Source organism: Mya arenaria, chromosome 9 (genome assembly GCF_026914265.1).
Source record: "Mya arenaria isolate MELC-2E11 chromosome 9, ASM2691426v1".
Classification (NCBI taxonomy): Eukaryota; Metazoa; Mollusca; class Bivalvia; order Myida; family Myidae; genus Mya; species Mya arenaria.
The window spans coordinates 31,352,418-31,368,148 of NC_069130.1; the positions used below are offsets into that span (position 1 = coordinate 31,352,418).

General features: G+C 34.6%; 1 protein-coding gene across 1 annotated transcript in view; it reads left to right on the forward strand.

Annotated features, from left to right (window-relative positions):
* LOC128202703 (mitochondrial 2-oxoglutarate/malate carrier protein-like) overlaps positions 1-15,731 on the forward strand; it is a 136,409-nt gene that overhangs the window by 95,101 nt on the left and 25,577 nt on the right. The window contains exon 7 of the mRNA XM_052903772.1: positions 1,133-1,223. Coding sequence (XP_052759732.1) covers positions 1,133-1,223 — 91 coding nt within the window. The remainder of the gene's footprint in view (positions 1-1,132; positions 1,224-15,731) is intronic.

Here is a 15,731-nt window from a genome sequence, read left to right on the forward strand (position 1 = left end):
TTTTTAGAATGATTGCCTTTTGTTTTTAGAATGATTGTCCTTTGCTTATTTTATATATATTTTCCTTCTCTCTCCTTACACTAATTAAACTTCCTAAATAGTTTATACATGACCCTTATGCTTTTAATACAGCAACGGTCAATCTAACATTCAACTCAAAACTGTGGTATGCTATAATGTTAACATGCATTTTATCCCATATTTCAACAAAATACCGGTTATTAGAATGAGTCTGCCACTGCATATGTGGTTTCTGAAGTTAGCATTGATGGATAGTGATGAAACTTTGTCTGTATCAAGCTGATGTGAAGACTTAGCTTGGGATTGCTATTGAAGGGGGTTTGGGTCACTTTATCTAAAAATAGAAAAAAATATTCCCACCCAGTTAGTTCAGAAAGGATTAATCCCCTATTTTCAACAAAAAACGGAATATGAGAATAACACACTTTTCAATAAAACCATTGCCTCTGAAACCTATGAAATGCATAAAACTTACTGAAAATATGATTATCTTATGAATAACTTAAGGCTTACCCCTATTTTAGTAATATATTTGTCAGGAGCCATGTACTTTGCCAAAATTTTCAACTCTGAGAAATCAGTTGGTCAAGATTTTCAGAAAAAATTAGGATTTTAAAGAAAGTTTATATTTTTAACCATGGAAAGTTCTCTTGATTGCAGGGTTTATGTTCATATGGTATATGACAAAAAATCTTCCAGTATTAAGAAAGTTCTTTAAAAAAACTAACCTGATTCGAAACCTTTTGTTTACAATTTTTGCCGTGCACTAGACCATCAAGTCATTTGGTTTCTCCACCGTGTATATGAAAAACCTGGTTTCATTGCATTGCTGCCCTTCTAGTTTAAGCTTATGCCCTTGATAATTTCATACTTATTTTTTGTCCGGAGTGTAGCTTACTTTAAACTACTTATACAGATAGATCTCATTTAGGAGAAGTGCAATGCTTAAATTTGGGAGAAGTGCAATGCACAGGAACCATAACTCTCGATTTAGTGTTTTTTGTTCATTTTTTAATTGTAATCCTTTGTCGTAAGGCAGACTTTATACAGTTCTTAATATGGCGGTAGATATGGCAGTCTGTGACTGCTCTTGTTTTTCTTGTGTTTGTAGGGCTGTTGGCCCACTGTAGCCCGTGCCATGGTTGTGAATGCGGCACAGCTGGCCTCCTACTCACAGGCGAAAGAGATACTGAAAAACACAGGTAAGAATCACATCTTAAAACTCTCCGTTTGACATAGTTGTTTCATTAAACCCTTGACAAACTAAGTTTGAGGAAGAAATTGGGGTCATATGCACATTGTGTTTGGTTGGTTTCTCCATCCCATTTTCCTTGTCAAAAGCATAACTTGAAAACTACTGGATGGAATTTTATTTTGTTGTGTATTGTACAAGGATCATAACTCTATTTTAGCCAATAACAGTGTTCTTGCGCTTCATTACTTTTTCTTGTTCAGTGCATAACTTGAAAACTACCCAATGAAATTATTTAAATTTCATACAATGGTTAAGCAGAATGTTAAGATGTGCAGTCTACAAGTTGAACTTGATATATAATATAGATAGATGGCAATTAGAGAAAGTGCAGTTCACAAGAATCATAATCCTTTCATGCATTTTTATTAAGTTATCTCCCCTTAACCATTTTTACATAATTGGTGCTTCTCCAAGCCATAACTTCAAAACTACTCATTGGATTGATATAAAACTTGGTATAATAATAGATGGCAATGAGAGGAATTGCAGTGCACAAGCACAATAATCCCATCACACAACCTTATGATAACCTCCACTTGAAACACTTCAAACTTAATATGCTTTAGCCTGTGTTGGATCACAATCCATCCAGAAGCATTTTTTTTCTTTCCCTTTTTTTAGTGGTTTACAAGCTTATATTGTATTTTCATGAAACAGTAATTAAATACATTTTTAGCTCTACTGGCCAAAGGCCAGAAGAGCTTATGCGATGGTAATGTGTACGTAGTATGTGCATCAGTGCGTTCGTCCGTGCGTCTGTAAACAATTGCTTGTGAACACGATACAGTCTCCAATTTTTATTGTATCTCGATGAAACTTGTACAGTATCTAGATATCCATTAGAGCTCGGTTCCTTTCGAAAACCAGCCAGATCTACCCATGCATGCCTAGATTATGGGCCTTGATAGTATAAAAAAAAATGCTATTGTGTAAACAATTGCTTGTGAACACGATACAGTCTTCAGTTTTGATTGTACCTCGATGAAACTTGTACAGTATTTAGATATCCATTAGAGCTCCGTTCCTTTCAAAAACCAGCCAGATCCGCCCATGCATGTTTAGATTATGGGCCTTGAAAGTTAAAAAATCAGTGCATCTGTAAACAATTGCTTGTGAACATGATACAGTCTTCAGTTTTAATTGTATCTCGATGAAACTTGTACAGTAACTAGATATCCATTAAAGCTCGGTTCCTTTCGAAAACCAGCCAGATCCGTCCATGCATGCTTAGATTATTGGTCTTGAAAGTATAAAAAAATGTTATTTTTAGCTAAGTCTATTCAAGAGCGAAGTCTATTTTTAGCCAAGTTTACATGTTAAGTCTGAATTGCTTGTGAATGTTTGTTCAAATTATGCCCCTGGCCCCCGGGGAAATGTTAAAAACCTTTTTGTCTGAAACAGCTATGCAGATCCTTGTTATTTTTGAACAAGGCTTAATTTAGTGGTCCACTACCATGGTTGTTCAATTTATGCCACTTGGGTCAAAACTGGCACTGCCCAACCAAGTTTCCAGAATGTGTATGTTTCATTGGAATAGCGCATTTGAGTTGTATTACTACACTAAAATAGTTTAACAACATCTGTCCACAAAAGAAACGCAATGTTATCAAGAGGAAATTTATTTTCATTTATTTGTCGAAAAAATGTAAGGAGTGCGCAGTCGAGACGTCATGTGAGGCCAACTGTTTCATAACGGAAGGAAGAAACACTGATAGTTCTTTTATTTCTTCGTCTATGTCCAATGAATCTTCTACCTGTTTGTTCTCCTTCGAAATTTGGACGAAGTCGACATTTTCATTGGGTACATAACTGTTTTCATCACATGAAATCCAAAGTGTCCCATCTCCTCCTTTAGCACCTTCATCTGCATCTGTGTCCGATGGTATTGTGTTTTTAGTAAGAAACAGGGATCGGGAACTTTTGTCTCTTCTTTGCAGGTGAAGAAAGTCTGTTAAGATATAAAGGCGACTTAAATGGTGACTTCAAAGGTGACTTTAATGGTGTCAAGGAAACTTTTCGCTTCGTTGTATTGCTGCAATTGCTGTTTGTTGGCTGTTTAGAACATTTGCAGGCATTACGTTTAGGCTGCTGAAGCGAAAGACGACTCTTTTTCCGGGTCATTGTACTGAAAGATAATCAAAGCGCTGAAAGCGCTGCAAGACTGTCGGTGACGTAACTGAAGCAAACAAACACTACCGCAAAGTTCTTTCAAATGAAACGTGATCAAATGATTTCATACAAATGATGAACACTCTTTCAGGTAGATGAAGAAGGATAAATGTGATTATAATAAGCACAAATATATTGGCCCTACTTAATCATGTATCCAATGGCCTACAAGATTCTAAATTCAAATTTCCTAATTTTGAACCGCTTTAAATTAGTTAAATGCATATTCATTATGTTAAAATTGCTTCAATTTATGACGTCGCTTATAACAGTTTCAGTAAGCAATTTCATTCCTTCATTTCATTAGGGTCTGTTGAAGCCAATGTCTTTAAAATGCAAATACAATACAAACTATACCCAAGATTCAAGGGACATAATAAAAATATAACTTTAAAATGATGCTCTTTCAAGCCTAAAAATGCCTCCCAGAACTTCTATCAACAGAGTCCACATATCTACAAAATTTGTGCTTGAGTTACGTTCTTTGATATAAAAGTGAAAACAAATCTGCATGGTGCTGTGGCATCATACCATGAAAAAAACTAATATCTTTAAAATTTGTTTTCTAGTTTGTTTTTATTATAAAAGTGTTAATAAATCTGCATGGTGCTGATGAAAAAAAACTTATGTCTTAAATTTCAAACCTGCAGCATTAATTAGCGCCATGTTGTCAAGAATATCTGGACAATTGAATGAAATATGCATGGACCGAAATGACAGCTGGTTTTTCATTGACAAAAGATGCCTTTGAGGCAGTTTTAAGATTATGCTATTCAAAGTATGAGGGTAGTTGGTACAGTTTTCACTCATTTTCAGATGACGGCTGATATTTGCTGATAAACATGTATCCTCTTAGCAGCAGGGAATAAGTAAATGACATAGTTTTAATGACCAATATTGGAGATGTGACCTTGACCTCCAAATCCAAAGGGGTCATCTGCTGGTCACCCCAAACCTAAATTTCAAGTTTGAAGGCCATGGGTGCAGACTTAGTCGAGTTGTCACACAGGCAAGCTTTTTGCATTCAATGGTCTGTGACAAATCAATAGGGCTCACCTACTGATCAGGCCCAACCTCAAAGTCAAGTTGTTCAAGGGCCATGGGTGCAGGCTTTGTCCAGTCATTATTAGTACCACCTTTAAGCATTCAAGGTCACTGTGACCTTGACTTTTGACCCAATGACCCCTTAAATCAATAGGATCTTCTAATAGTCAGACTTAGCCTCCATGTTGAGTTTGAGGGCCAAAGGTGCAGGCATTGTTAACTTATCAGTCAGATGTATGGTTTGACACCTTCCTGTTCAAGGTCACTGGGACCTTTGACCATATTACCCCTAAAATCAAAAGGGGTCATCTACTGGTTAAACCAAACTTTCATGTCAAGTTTGACAATAGGTCTAGGAATTGTAGAGTTATCACCCGCAAAAGCTTTGTCTACTGTCAGACAGACGGACGTAGCGGCCAACATGTGCAAAACAATATACTCCTCTTCTTTGAAAGGGGCATAATAAATTGAAATTGATTAAAAAAAATTGTTTATTATGTTAATTAACTTACACTACATACAACAAGTACCATTTTGATATTTTCGAATGCTCATTTGGGCATGTACATGGGTTTTGATCTGACTATGAACATGAAACTACATAGTGATGTTCCCTCCTATCAACTCTAAATTTAAATAACCATGAGAAAAAAGAATGTTTTCACTGCACCATGAATAAATATGTCAAACAAAATAAATGTCAAGTTATTCAAGATTAATTTAACACTGTTCTTTTGATGATTTCCGTGCATTCCTGACTGCAGGTTTTTCCCATTTTCCCACACAGTTATTTCATATTGGCCTTACAAGGTCAGATCTTGAGTTGGGTCTTCATTGCTGGACACTATCTCTTTATCTCCACAGAAAACACTCTGGTCCAAGTTTCACTGCAACAACTGCAAAAAAAGTTATATTATATTTAGGGATGGAAGCGAATATCCGAGTATCCGGATATCCGGATATCACGCAAGTATTCGGATACCAAAATGGGTATTCGAATATTCGTTAAGAATTAAAATTTCAATGAAATAGCTTAGCAGAGACACAGCAATTGTTATAAAACTTTTCAGATGAAATATTTCAGGTGATCAACAGTGTCTGTCGCGAAGCGGTTATGTGTCACAAATCGTTTGCTAATTGGGTGTTTGCACAAGGCGTGATATTGTGTCCTTGTTCAGCACCCTGTGAAGTTCTATGACCTTGTTTACAATGACAAGTGTTGTTTTATGATCTAAGATGTGCTTAATTGACACTAATTGGCACTAGTTGATATTAAACAGATTGATCATTAATCCGTAGGAATAGATCGTCCAATCACAAGATAAGGGTGGTGCAATCAAAGCTATTAATGACCAATTGTATTTTTGATGAATATGCATGAAGAAATTATTGCTATCTGAACAATAAACACAAAAACAGATTTGTTTATCTTTTCAATTTTCAATCAAATTTCCATCCTTTTGTATCTTATACAGACACTATCTTGTTTCTGAACAAGAACATGCGTTCGATTAAATGCGACATCGAATGAAAACTGTTGTGAAGTATTCGAACATTTCGGACTTGAAAGTAGTGTGTGTACAGTGTTTAATTAAATTATCAAATATATAAATGATTTATTTCCTATTTAGTATTTATTCACGTTTTATTTTGTGTAGTGTATTTTATTTTTCATACGATATGTAAACATATTTAGTTTATTGATAAATAGAAAAGGTACACGCATGTAAATAAAGAAAAATCAGACCGTCTTTTTGTCTTCTTATCTTTTCCGCAATTATCCTTCATTACAAAACACCGCAGAAATTGTAGGTATTGCATTAAATCAAACAATGTAACGAAATAAAATTACAATCGACTATCAAATAATCAACGCGTCATTAACATGAAACCTGCTGATAAATAACAAACTCGAAAGCACGTGGCAGTAACCAAGCAACCACCTTGGCGGAAGTGACTATCAAATTCGCGAGGTGTTTATGTGGTATTCATCATGAGTTTTATGACTTAAATGAGTTGTTTAGCTTTGATTATAACATTATAAATTATTAAGACTGAGAAAGAATGAATGAAAAAGTGAAATTGCCATATGACGAATTAAAAATTAAGTGGACAATAATGTCAAATAACAGAAGGTGGGTGACATATAATAGGAAATTTACTTATTATGAAAACAATTTGATGCGAGTATCCGGATAGTATTCGAATACTTAATACGAATATCCGGATACCGATTTGGTATCCGGTTTCCATCCTTAATTATATTCTAACTGAACTCTGCATCAATATTCAATTATTTTTTATTGGATTTAGGAAATGTCTTTGTTTTAAAGGGTTCATATAAATTAATGCATTTTTTTTTCAATTTAATGCATTATCATGCTGGACTCTTTGACATTGATGGTTAAAACAAAGAAGGCATATGATTTGTATACAGATTAAACATTATTAATTATAAATGTGTTCTTTAATTAATAGACAAGTGGCAACAATTTCCCCAGTTAAAAAAGCTTACATTTGTATATCTGCAGATTAATCATTTGCATTTCTTTTGCTTTGATCATTTAAGTCAAATGAGTTAGACATGATAATGCATTAAAATAAGAAATATATTTTTGGGCATCAATCTATAGTGTGTGCCTTCAATCTTGAAATAAATTTCTTCTCAACAGATGCTAAATTATAAAAAAATATATAAACGAAGGTTTTGATTATGACATACCTGCATAGTTAGTGGTCTCCATAACTGCTCAGAAATGCTCCCTATGACAAACTAAGTGCTGTTGTATGGCTGGGTAATAGTGCTGCTCCAACCAATAGCGCAATTCTTCCTACAGGTGGACCAGCTCCTCAATATGGTTTCTGTCATGGCAGTGATAACAGTATGTAACATGCCCTTTTCTACTTTCCAGAGAATGAATCTTCCAATCTAAATTTAAGAACAAATATATACATATGCACATGTAATGTTGTTAAAAACAAACCAATTAGATGCCACAAAACTATAAGATTTTAGGTGAAAATTGAGCCAAATCAAAACATTTAGTCATTTAAAGCTGCACTCTCACAGATTTACTGTTTTTACAACTTTTGTATTTTTTGTCTTGGAATGACCTATTTTTTTGCTAAAATATCTGCAAACCAGTGATATAAGACTACTGACAAAATATTAGATTGCAGACTTCCATATTTCAGGTCGAAAACAAAGGTTTTATGGCTTAAAGCGTTACTAACGGTTTAAGAAAAATGCATAAAACATTTTGAACTTAAATATAAACATTTTCTGACAAATTTATTGTCAGCAATCTTATATGAATGGTTAACATGCATTTTCACATAAATTGGCCCGTTCCAAGACAAAAAATAAATAAAGTAGTCAAAACGTTCAATCTGTAAGAGTGCTGCACTCTCAGTCACAGATTGAAGGTGTTGACAACTTCTTTTACTTTTTGGCTTGGAATAAGCTAATGAAAAGCAGTATGAAAACTGATGAAATAAGACTGCTGACAAAAGATAAGATCATGTTTTTTATATTTACATTTGTAACTATTGGTTTTATGGTTAAAAGCATTACTAACGCTTTACTAATAATGAGATTTTTGGCAAAGAACATCATCTTTTGACCGTATTAAAATAAGAAAACAGCGTTCCAATATTTTCAGTTGTCTTTTTTGACTGAATTAATATAAGAAAGCAGCGATCCACTTTTTCCAGTTGTCTGTTATGTCCAGTGTTCAGAAATTCGCATAAAATAATTCATTACAAGACCAAGAAATAAAAAAAGAGTTGGTAAAACAGACAATCTGTGAGAGTGCAGCTTAAACATATGGCTACACAACCAGTACATTCATCAGCTTTACTGATTCGAACCAGGCACATTTATATTGGTAGACTAGCATTTTACCATTCTGTGCTGGCCAGTCAAGTTCTCATTTGAATTAGAATTCAAAATGTATATACCTTTGTTCTTTTTTTTTGCCAACTCTGTTTCAACTGAACTTCCTAAATGAATGAGAAGTTTCAAAAAATAATTACAGTATCTCAGTAAATACCTGCATTTATGTGTTTCTTGTGCAATCTGTCAGCTTTGGTAGGTTCAGGTTTCATTTTGTCCACCTCAATACTTGTAATCTTCTAGTCTGATGTACTGCCATCCAATTTTTAAGTCAGGTCAGGCAGCCATTTCAGCTTTGTTCCAGTTGATTGTATCAGATGATGTTAACAATACTAGCCTTGTATCCACGCACTTCTCAATCTGAAAGTTTACAAAAGAACATGGCCTGTAATATTTAATAAAAAAATCATAATTGTTTACTCCTGGATGATGGGTTCTAAAGTAAACCTTTGAGAAAAGATGCTACTTGTATGGTGCTTGAACCCACGACCATGTGAACACTTGCATGGAGATCTGTCAAATTGAGCTAACCGGGTAACCGCTTTTTAGGCAGCTCCCAGCTTGGCTCTACAATTGACAGGTGCATTATACATTATAGAGACAATAAATCAAACACTTGAAGCACTAGTCCAAATAATAGTAACTTAACTGATCTTTTTACAAATTTTGAAATGGCATATCCTTCACATACAATTTTTTTGTACCAAAAGTGGGTAGCTATTCCGATTGGGATTCCTGGTCAGATAATTATATATATCTAAAATATGAGTTATGTACGCAAAAAATAAAAGCTGACGAATTATTATGAGTTTGATGAGTGTTTTTCTTCATTTCATACTGTCAAAACATAATGATATAAACTGTTATACATGAAGATCACCTGCAAGGCTGCGGTGCATAGATTTCCATAGATGTAAAATGGTTGTGTTTAAATGCATTAAATGCTTGTTTTGTGAAAAAAATCTTTGCACTTACATGGTAATAACTAAAATACGAATATAAACCTTTAATATCTATTTCAAACATATAATACTTATCGAACTACGACTTCAATATCTTTCAACCCCCACCCTGTTTTGCACAAACCCGATTAGACGTAAGGGATTGGAAGAATCCCATATAACACGTCTATTTTTTTATAATTATATGTTCTTTTTTGATGGTTGAGATGTTTCAGGTTAAACAATAATTAAAAATGCGAAATAATTTTAGTGAATAATCAACTCTGAATTGAAAGTAACATGAAGATCTTGTAGTTAAGGATTTGCCATATATATATATATATATATACATTTTTTTTTAATCGTAAAAAGAGTCCGTCAACGTACAAATATTTAGACTAAGAGATGTAGATCAGCTAGATGTACCTTCTAGTCCAAATAATTGTACGTTGACAGATTTTTTTACGATTTTTGATACAGCAAATCCTTCACGTACAAATTGTTTTGTACGAAAAGTGGGTAGTTATTCCGATCGGGATTCCGGTTAAAGCATATTGCATCTATAACATATCATACAAACAAGAAATATTACCAGATAATGTTATTTTATATAAATTCCGTAACCAAAAAGTAATATCAAGCAAATAATTATGAGTTTGATGGTTTTTTCTTCATTTCTTCATGTCAAAACATAACAATATATACATGAAGGGCACCTGCAAGGCTGCAGTTCACAATTTTACAACAATCGGAACATTTCGGCCATCAATTGTAACAACTCGCCATCTTCGGTAAGCTTCGAGATCAATCCCCTTGGATACTGGCTGAGGTGTTCAGATTGTTTGGCAAAGGCCGAGTTGTTACGATAGTATTATCTCGAAGCTTGTCGGAGGTGGCCCAATTATTACGATTGGGTCAAGTTGTTCCACTTGGCATTATTGTTGTCTGTGTCAGTCAACTTTCCTTTTAATGAACAGGTAAATAATGTGTTTTAATGCATTAAATGCTTGTTTTTTTTGCAAAATAGCTTTGCACTTCCATGGTAAAATATGAATATAAATCTTTACTTTATTATCCATTTCAACCATAAAATACTTCACTTATACAATTTCAATATTTTTCAAACACCCCCGCTTTTTGCACAAAACCGTTTAGATGTTAGGGATTGGAAGAATCCCGTATAACACGTCTATTATTTCAGACTAATGTACATGTACCTTTGTGTCCGAAATCGATCTCTTCCTGGCAGCTCATTTCTGGATTGTCTCCATCTAAATTTAACATTTTTAGACGCATACATTGATGTCATTTTTGCTTCGATTGATGTTAAAGCAATAGCACTAAATACAGGCCGGTTATTTTGTAGAGGAACGTGTCCGAAATAACATTCAATTTCATTTCCGCATAATCGCCGCCATATTGTGTATGACTTTAAAAACTACACCCTATAGTCCAAAATAACAATAGGCATAACGTTGACACACTGTGATAGGTATAATCCAAATAATTTACTCAAACAAATACACTAGTTCGATGGCTGCTGAAAAAAATCATTTGAAACATAAAAGCTATTTCACAAAATATTACATGACATGAACTCTTTAACCGCGTATGATTTATTTCTTAATAGCTTTCATTCATAAAATAAGTTCTTTGCCGGGGTTTGCCGGGTCAGTCTTGAATGCCGGGATATGTGTGATGTCACACGGGGTGCAAACATGTGGTGTAGCTTACTATTGGATGTAGGGTAAAATGACTTCGTATGTAAATGCTATACTTTCATTATTTTTCATTATTTTGTTCAATAAAACTCACCAAATTGCAACGGTACAACTATACTAAGAGTAACACGCAATGTTTGTCATAAAAAAGGTAATAACGCGTTAAATACACATAAGCAGGTACTTGACGCCCCACATTCTAGTACATTCAAGTAGTTCTGTTGCTACGTAGGTGGTGTGTATTAATATATTAATGTTCAATATGTCGTGTCAGGCGACTAGTCGCGTTTCTGAAATACCGCTCTCTAAAGACTGTCGGCTTGCAGCCGACAGTCTAAAAATGTATTCCATATATTTGGAATATTTGCAAAGCATAGTTTGACACGTTATACAATAAAAGTGTACTGGTAGGCAGATTTCATCATAGAAAATGGTTACACAATTAAACTATTAACGTTTTATATATATGGTAACCTTATGAATTAGTAAACAGAAAAATCAGTATCAGTATAATCAGTATGATAACATCAGTATCGATGTGAATTAAATGATTCTAAATGTAAATCACTTCTAAACTTTTAAATGCTGTTTGACAAGCAAAAAGGGATAATGGTATTGAAATATAAGTTGAGTTTATTGAGAACGTACATGTTTTGCTTGAACACTAGAAAAGTCAAAAGATTCGCAATCGAGACGGCAACCTATCTATGGAACTGCAACCTATCTTTGTAAAAATCGGAACCGCAAGCTATCATTTCCTTTTCGTTCTCATATCTTTCGAGACCATTAAAATATTCATTTATAAATGCATGTACCGGTTATGTTCTGAAGTGTTTAATGCAGTTTTCCCAATTTATTACCTCATTTTTCGCTAAATCAGAGGCTAAATGATAAATTGAACTGTAACCTACCAGTAGAATTTCGTACTCTCATTATTAGTAATGTTGGACACATTGCAGAAGTGTTCTCGATAACAGTTAAAGTTTCAAGGAATACATGGATATTCTAATACACACTAGGCAGGTGGGCATATGATAGGCTATGTTTTACATTCAAGAAATTATCAAAATTATCAAAATTATATGTATTACCTTGATTTTCGGCTCCAGTCAAGTCTTTTCTTGACGCCATCTTGCACTGCAACCAACCATTTGGTCACGTCGATTCCCCGTTGTGATATGATGACCGTCTAGCAAAACATTTGAAATTATGCCCCTTGGGCTTAAGATGGCCCCACCCCTTTTGACTTACTTTTTAATTTTTAAAGCTACAGCAATGAAATTTTGACCATGTGTACAGTTTTGCAAACGAGCATCAATGTTGTCCTCGGATGACCTTGACTTTGACCTTTTGACCAACTTTTTTTATTTTTAAAGCTACAGAAATGAAATTTTGATCATGAGTACAGTTTTGAAAGCAAATATTTTTTACCTTTAAATTACCTTTACTTGGCACATATTAAAATAGTTCATGCAACTAATCTGCTTACAACACTTTCTGTCCTCAGATGTTGAATGTTTAGGATTTTCAGCTAACCAAAACACAAAAAGTGAACTATATATTTGTTGCCTATTACTCATACATACATGCTCTGGATTGAAAATGACCACAAGAGCCATGCCAGTAGAGCATATTTAAGTTCAAAAATTGATATTTTATGCACTTTTTTTAAACCGTTAGTAACGGTTTATAAGCCATAAAACCTTATTTTTTGAATGGAATTATGAAAATCTGCAATCTGATTTTTTGTCAGCAATCTTATATCATTGGTTTGCAGATATTTACGCAAGAATTTGCACTTTCCAAGACAAAAATTAAAAAAGTTGTCTGTGAGAGTGCAGCTTTAAGGTTGATACAATGACAGGGTTGTAATCTAAATATAAAATCATAATTATGCAACCCTTGTTTATTAAATAGGCTTTAAGGAACAGATAATGTTTACATTGAATAGTAAAAAGGTGCATATACAATTTCTTAGATAAACGAGTCGTCTGTATTTAAAAGCTTAGGCTATGAGGTATCAATATGGATAGGAACAATTTGGTGAGAAATCTGTGACACAAAATAAGAGTTTTTAAAAAGGACTTTTTTATGCCCCCCCCTCCCCATGTCCGTGTGTCCGGCTCAATAACTCATGTCCGGGCTGTAACTTTCCCTTGTATGGACAGATTTTAAAATAACTTGCCACATGTGTTCCACATACCAAGACGACTTGTCGCATGCAAGACCCGTGTCCCTACCTCTAAGGTCAAGGTCACACTTAGGTGTTTATTCACAACTGAGTGCTGCATATAAGGACATAGAGTATAGGTTGTCGTGTCCGGGCTGTAACTTTCCCTTGTATGGACAGATTTTAAAATAACTTGCCACATGTGTTCGGCATACCAAGTAAACGTGTCGCGTGCAAAAACCGTGTCCCTACCTCTACGGTCAAGGTCACACTAAGGTGTTTATTCACAATGGAGTGCTGCATATAAGGACATAGAGTATAGGTTGTTGTGTCCGGGCTGTAATTTTCCCTTGTATGGACAGATTTTAAAATAACTTGCCACATGTGTTCAGCATACCAAGACCACGTGTCGCGTGCAAGAACCGTGTCCCTACCTCTACGGTCAAGGTCACACTTAAGTGTTTATTCACAATGGAATGCTGCATATAAGGACATAGAGTATAGGTTGTCGTGTCCGGACTGTAACTTTCCCATGTATGGACAGATTTTAAAATAACTTGCCACATGTGTTCAGCATACCAAGACGACGTGTCGCGTGCAAGAACCGTGTCCCTACCTCTAAGGTCAAGGTCACACTTAGGTGTTTATTCCCAATTGAGTGCTGCATATAAGGACATAGAGTATAGGTTGTCGTGTCTGGGCTGTAACTTTCCCTTGTATGGACAGATAATAAAATAACTTGCCACATGTGTTCGACATACCAAGATGACATGTCACGTGCAAGACCAATGTCCCTACCTCTGAGGTGAAAAATACACTTAATGTTTATTCACAATGGAATGCTGAATATAAGGACATAAGAATGTAGGTTGTCAAGTATGGGTGGTATTTTTTATGTTCAGAGGCAATTTAAAATAACTTGCCATATGTATTTGTTTGATCTTTAACTTTTTATGTACTGACCTTGTTCATAGGTCAATGTCACATTCGGGGGCATTCGTCACATACTGTGACAGCTCTTGTTTAGCTCTAAGTGTCTGTAGTTCGCTCATTCATCTTAACAAAATTGGTTGTGAATGTTTGTTCAAGTTCCTGGCCCAGGGTTCACAGGTTTGGTAAACTGGGAAAGGTTTGAAAATCTTTTTGTGTGTTTGTGCATCCATCTCAGCACAATTGCTTGTGAATTTTTGTTCAAATTATGCCCCTGGGGTCATTACTGGCCATCCCCCGGGGTTCACAGGTTTGGTATACTTAAACTGGGAATGTTTGAAAATCTTTTTGTTGGAACCAGCTTTGCAAACACTTGCTATATTGAATAAGGCACCATAAGGCTCAAAATATGCCCCTGGGGCCAAAGCTGGCCCCAACCCTTTTTACCTTCTTTTTTGTTCTTAAAGCTTCATCAATGATAATTAGACCATGTCTACAGTTTTGCAAATGAGCATCAATGTTGTCCTTGGATGCCCTTGACTATGGCCTTTTGACCAACTTTTTTTAATTTTTAAAACTACAGAAATTTTTACAATGAGTACAGTTTTGAAAGCATTTTTTTATGTCAGATGACCTTTACTTGGCACATATTAAAATAGTTCATGCAACTTATCTGCTTACAATACTTTCTGGGCTCAGATGTTTTCAGGTAACCCAAACACTAAAGGTGAACTATATGTCTGTTGCCTTTTACCCATACATACATGCTCTGGATTAATAATGACCACAAGAGCCATGCCAGTAGAGCATCGGCCCTTATGGGCCTCTTGTTACACATAACTATTAGCTTCTTTGAAAATTTCATTACTTGCAGGCCTGGCTGATATAGGTGGTAGGTGGTTGGGAATTCCAAACTCTATTTCTTTTATGAAAACTTCCAGAATTTGTTGATTTTGCTTCAAAACAGTATGTTAAAATTGTTATACCATAGGCTATTTCAGTACACTTTGATTATATTTGTTGATGCTATGATCAATAGTGTATTATTTCTGAAAGCAAATCTGTTTCTTGTTACTATGATACCAAAATGTTATTTAAATGTGGAAAAATAAATGAAATAAAGGATTTTTCATGTGTCTCAGGTGATGTCATTTTTTAAAAAGAATATGAAATGGGAGAAGGGTAATTCTAAAAGTTTAAATAAAATTGTTATTTGATGATAAAGTACTTTTAAACTCTGTTTTTTAATAAAGGAAATGATGCAAGTAATTATCAAGCCGATCATAGTTGCTGGAAATGATGCCCATTTGGGTCTTACTACTTTAATTAAGTTATCTCCCTTTAACCATTTTATGATTGCTGCTTGTATGGGGCAATATCTTGGAAATTATAAAAAGATTGACATGAAACATCAAAATATATATTTTTTCAAAAATGGGCACTTGTCCTGGCCATATCTTGGAAAATACTAAAGTTATTGAAATGAAACTTGAGAAATAGACGGATGGCTCAAAGAGAAAGTGCATTACCAAAGAATAATAATCCTGCCCTGCATTTATTAAGTTATCTCCCCTTATCTGATAGT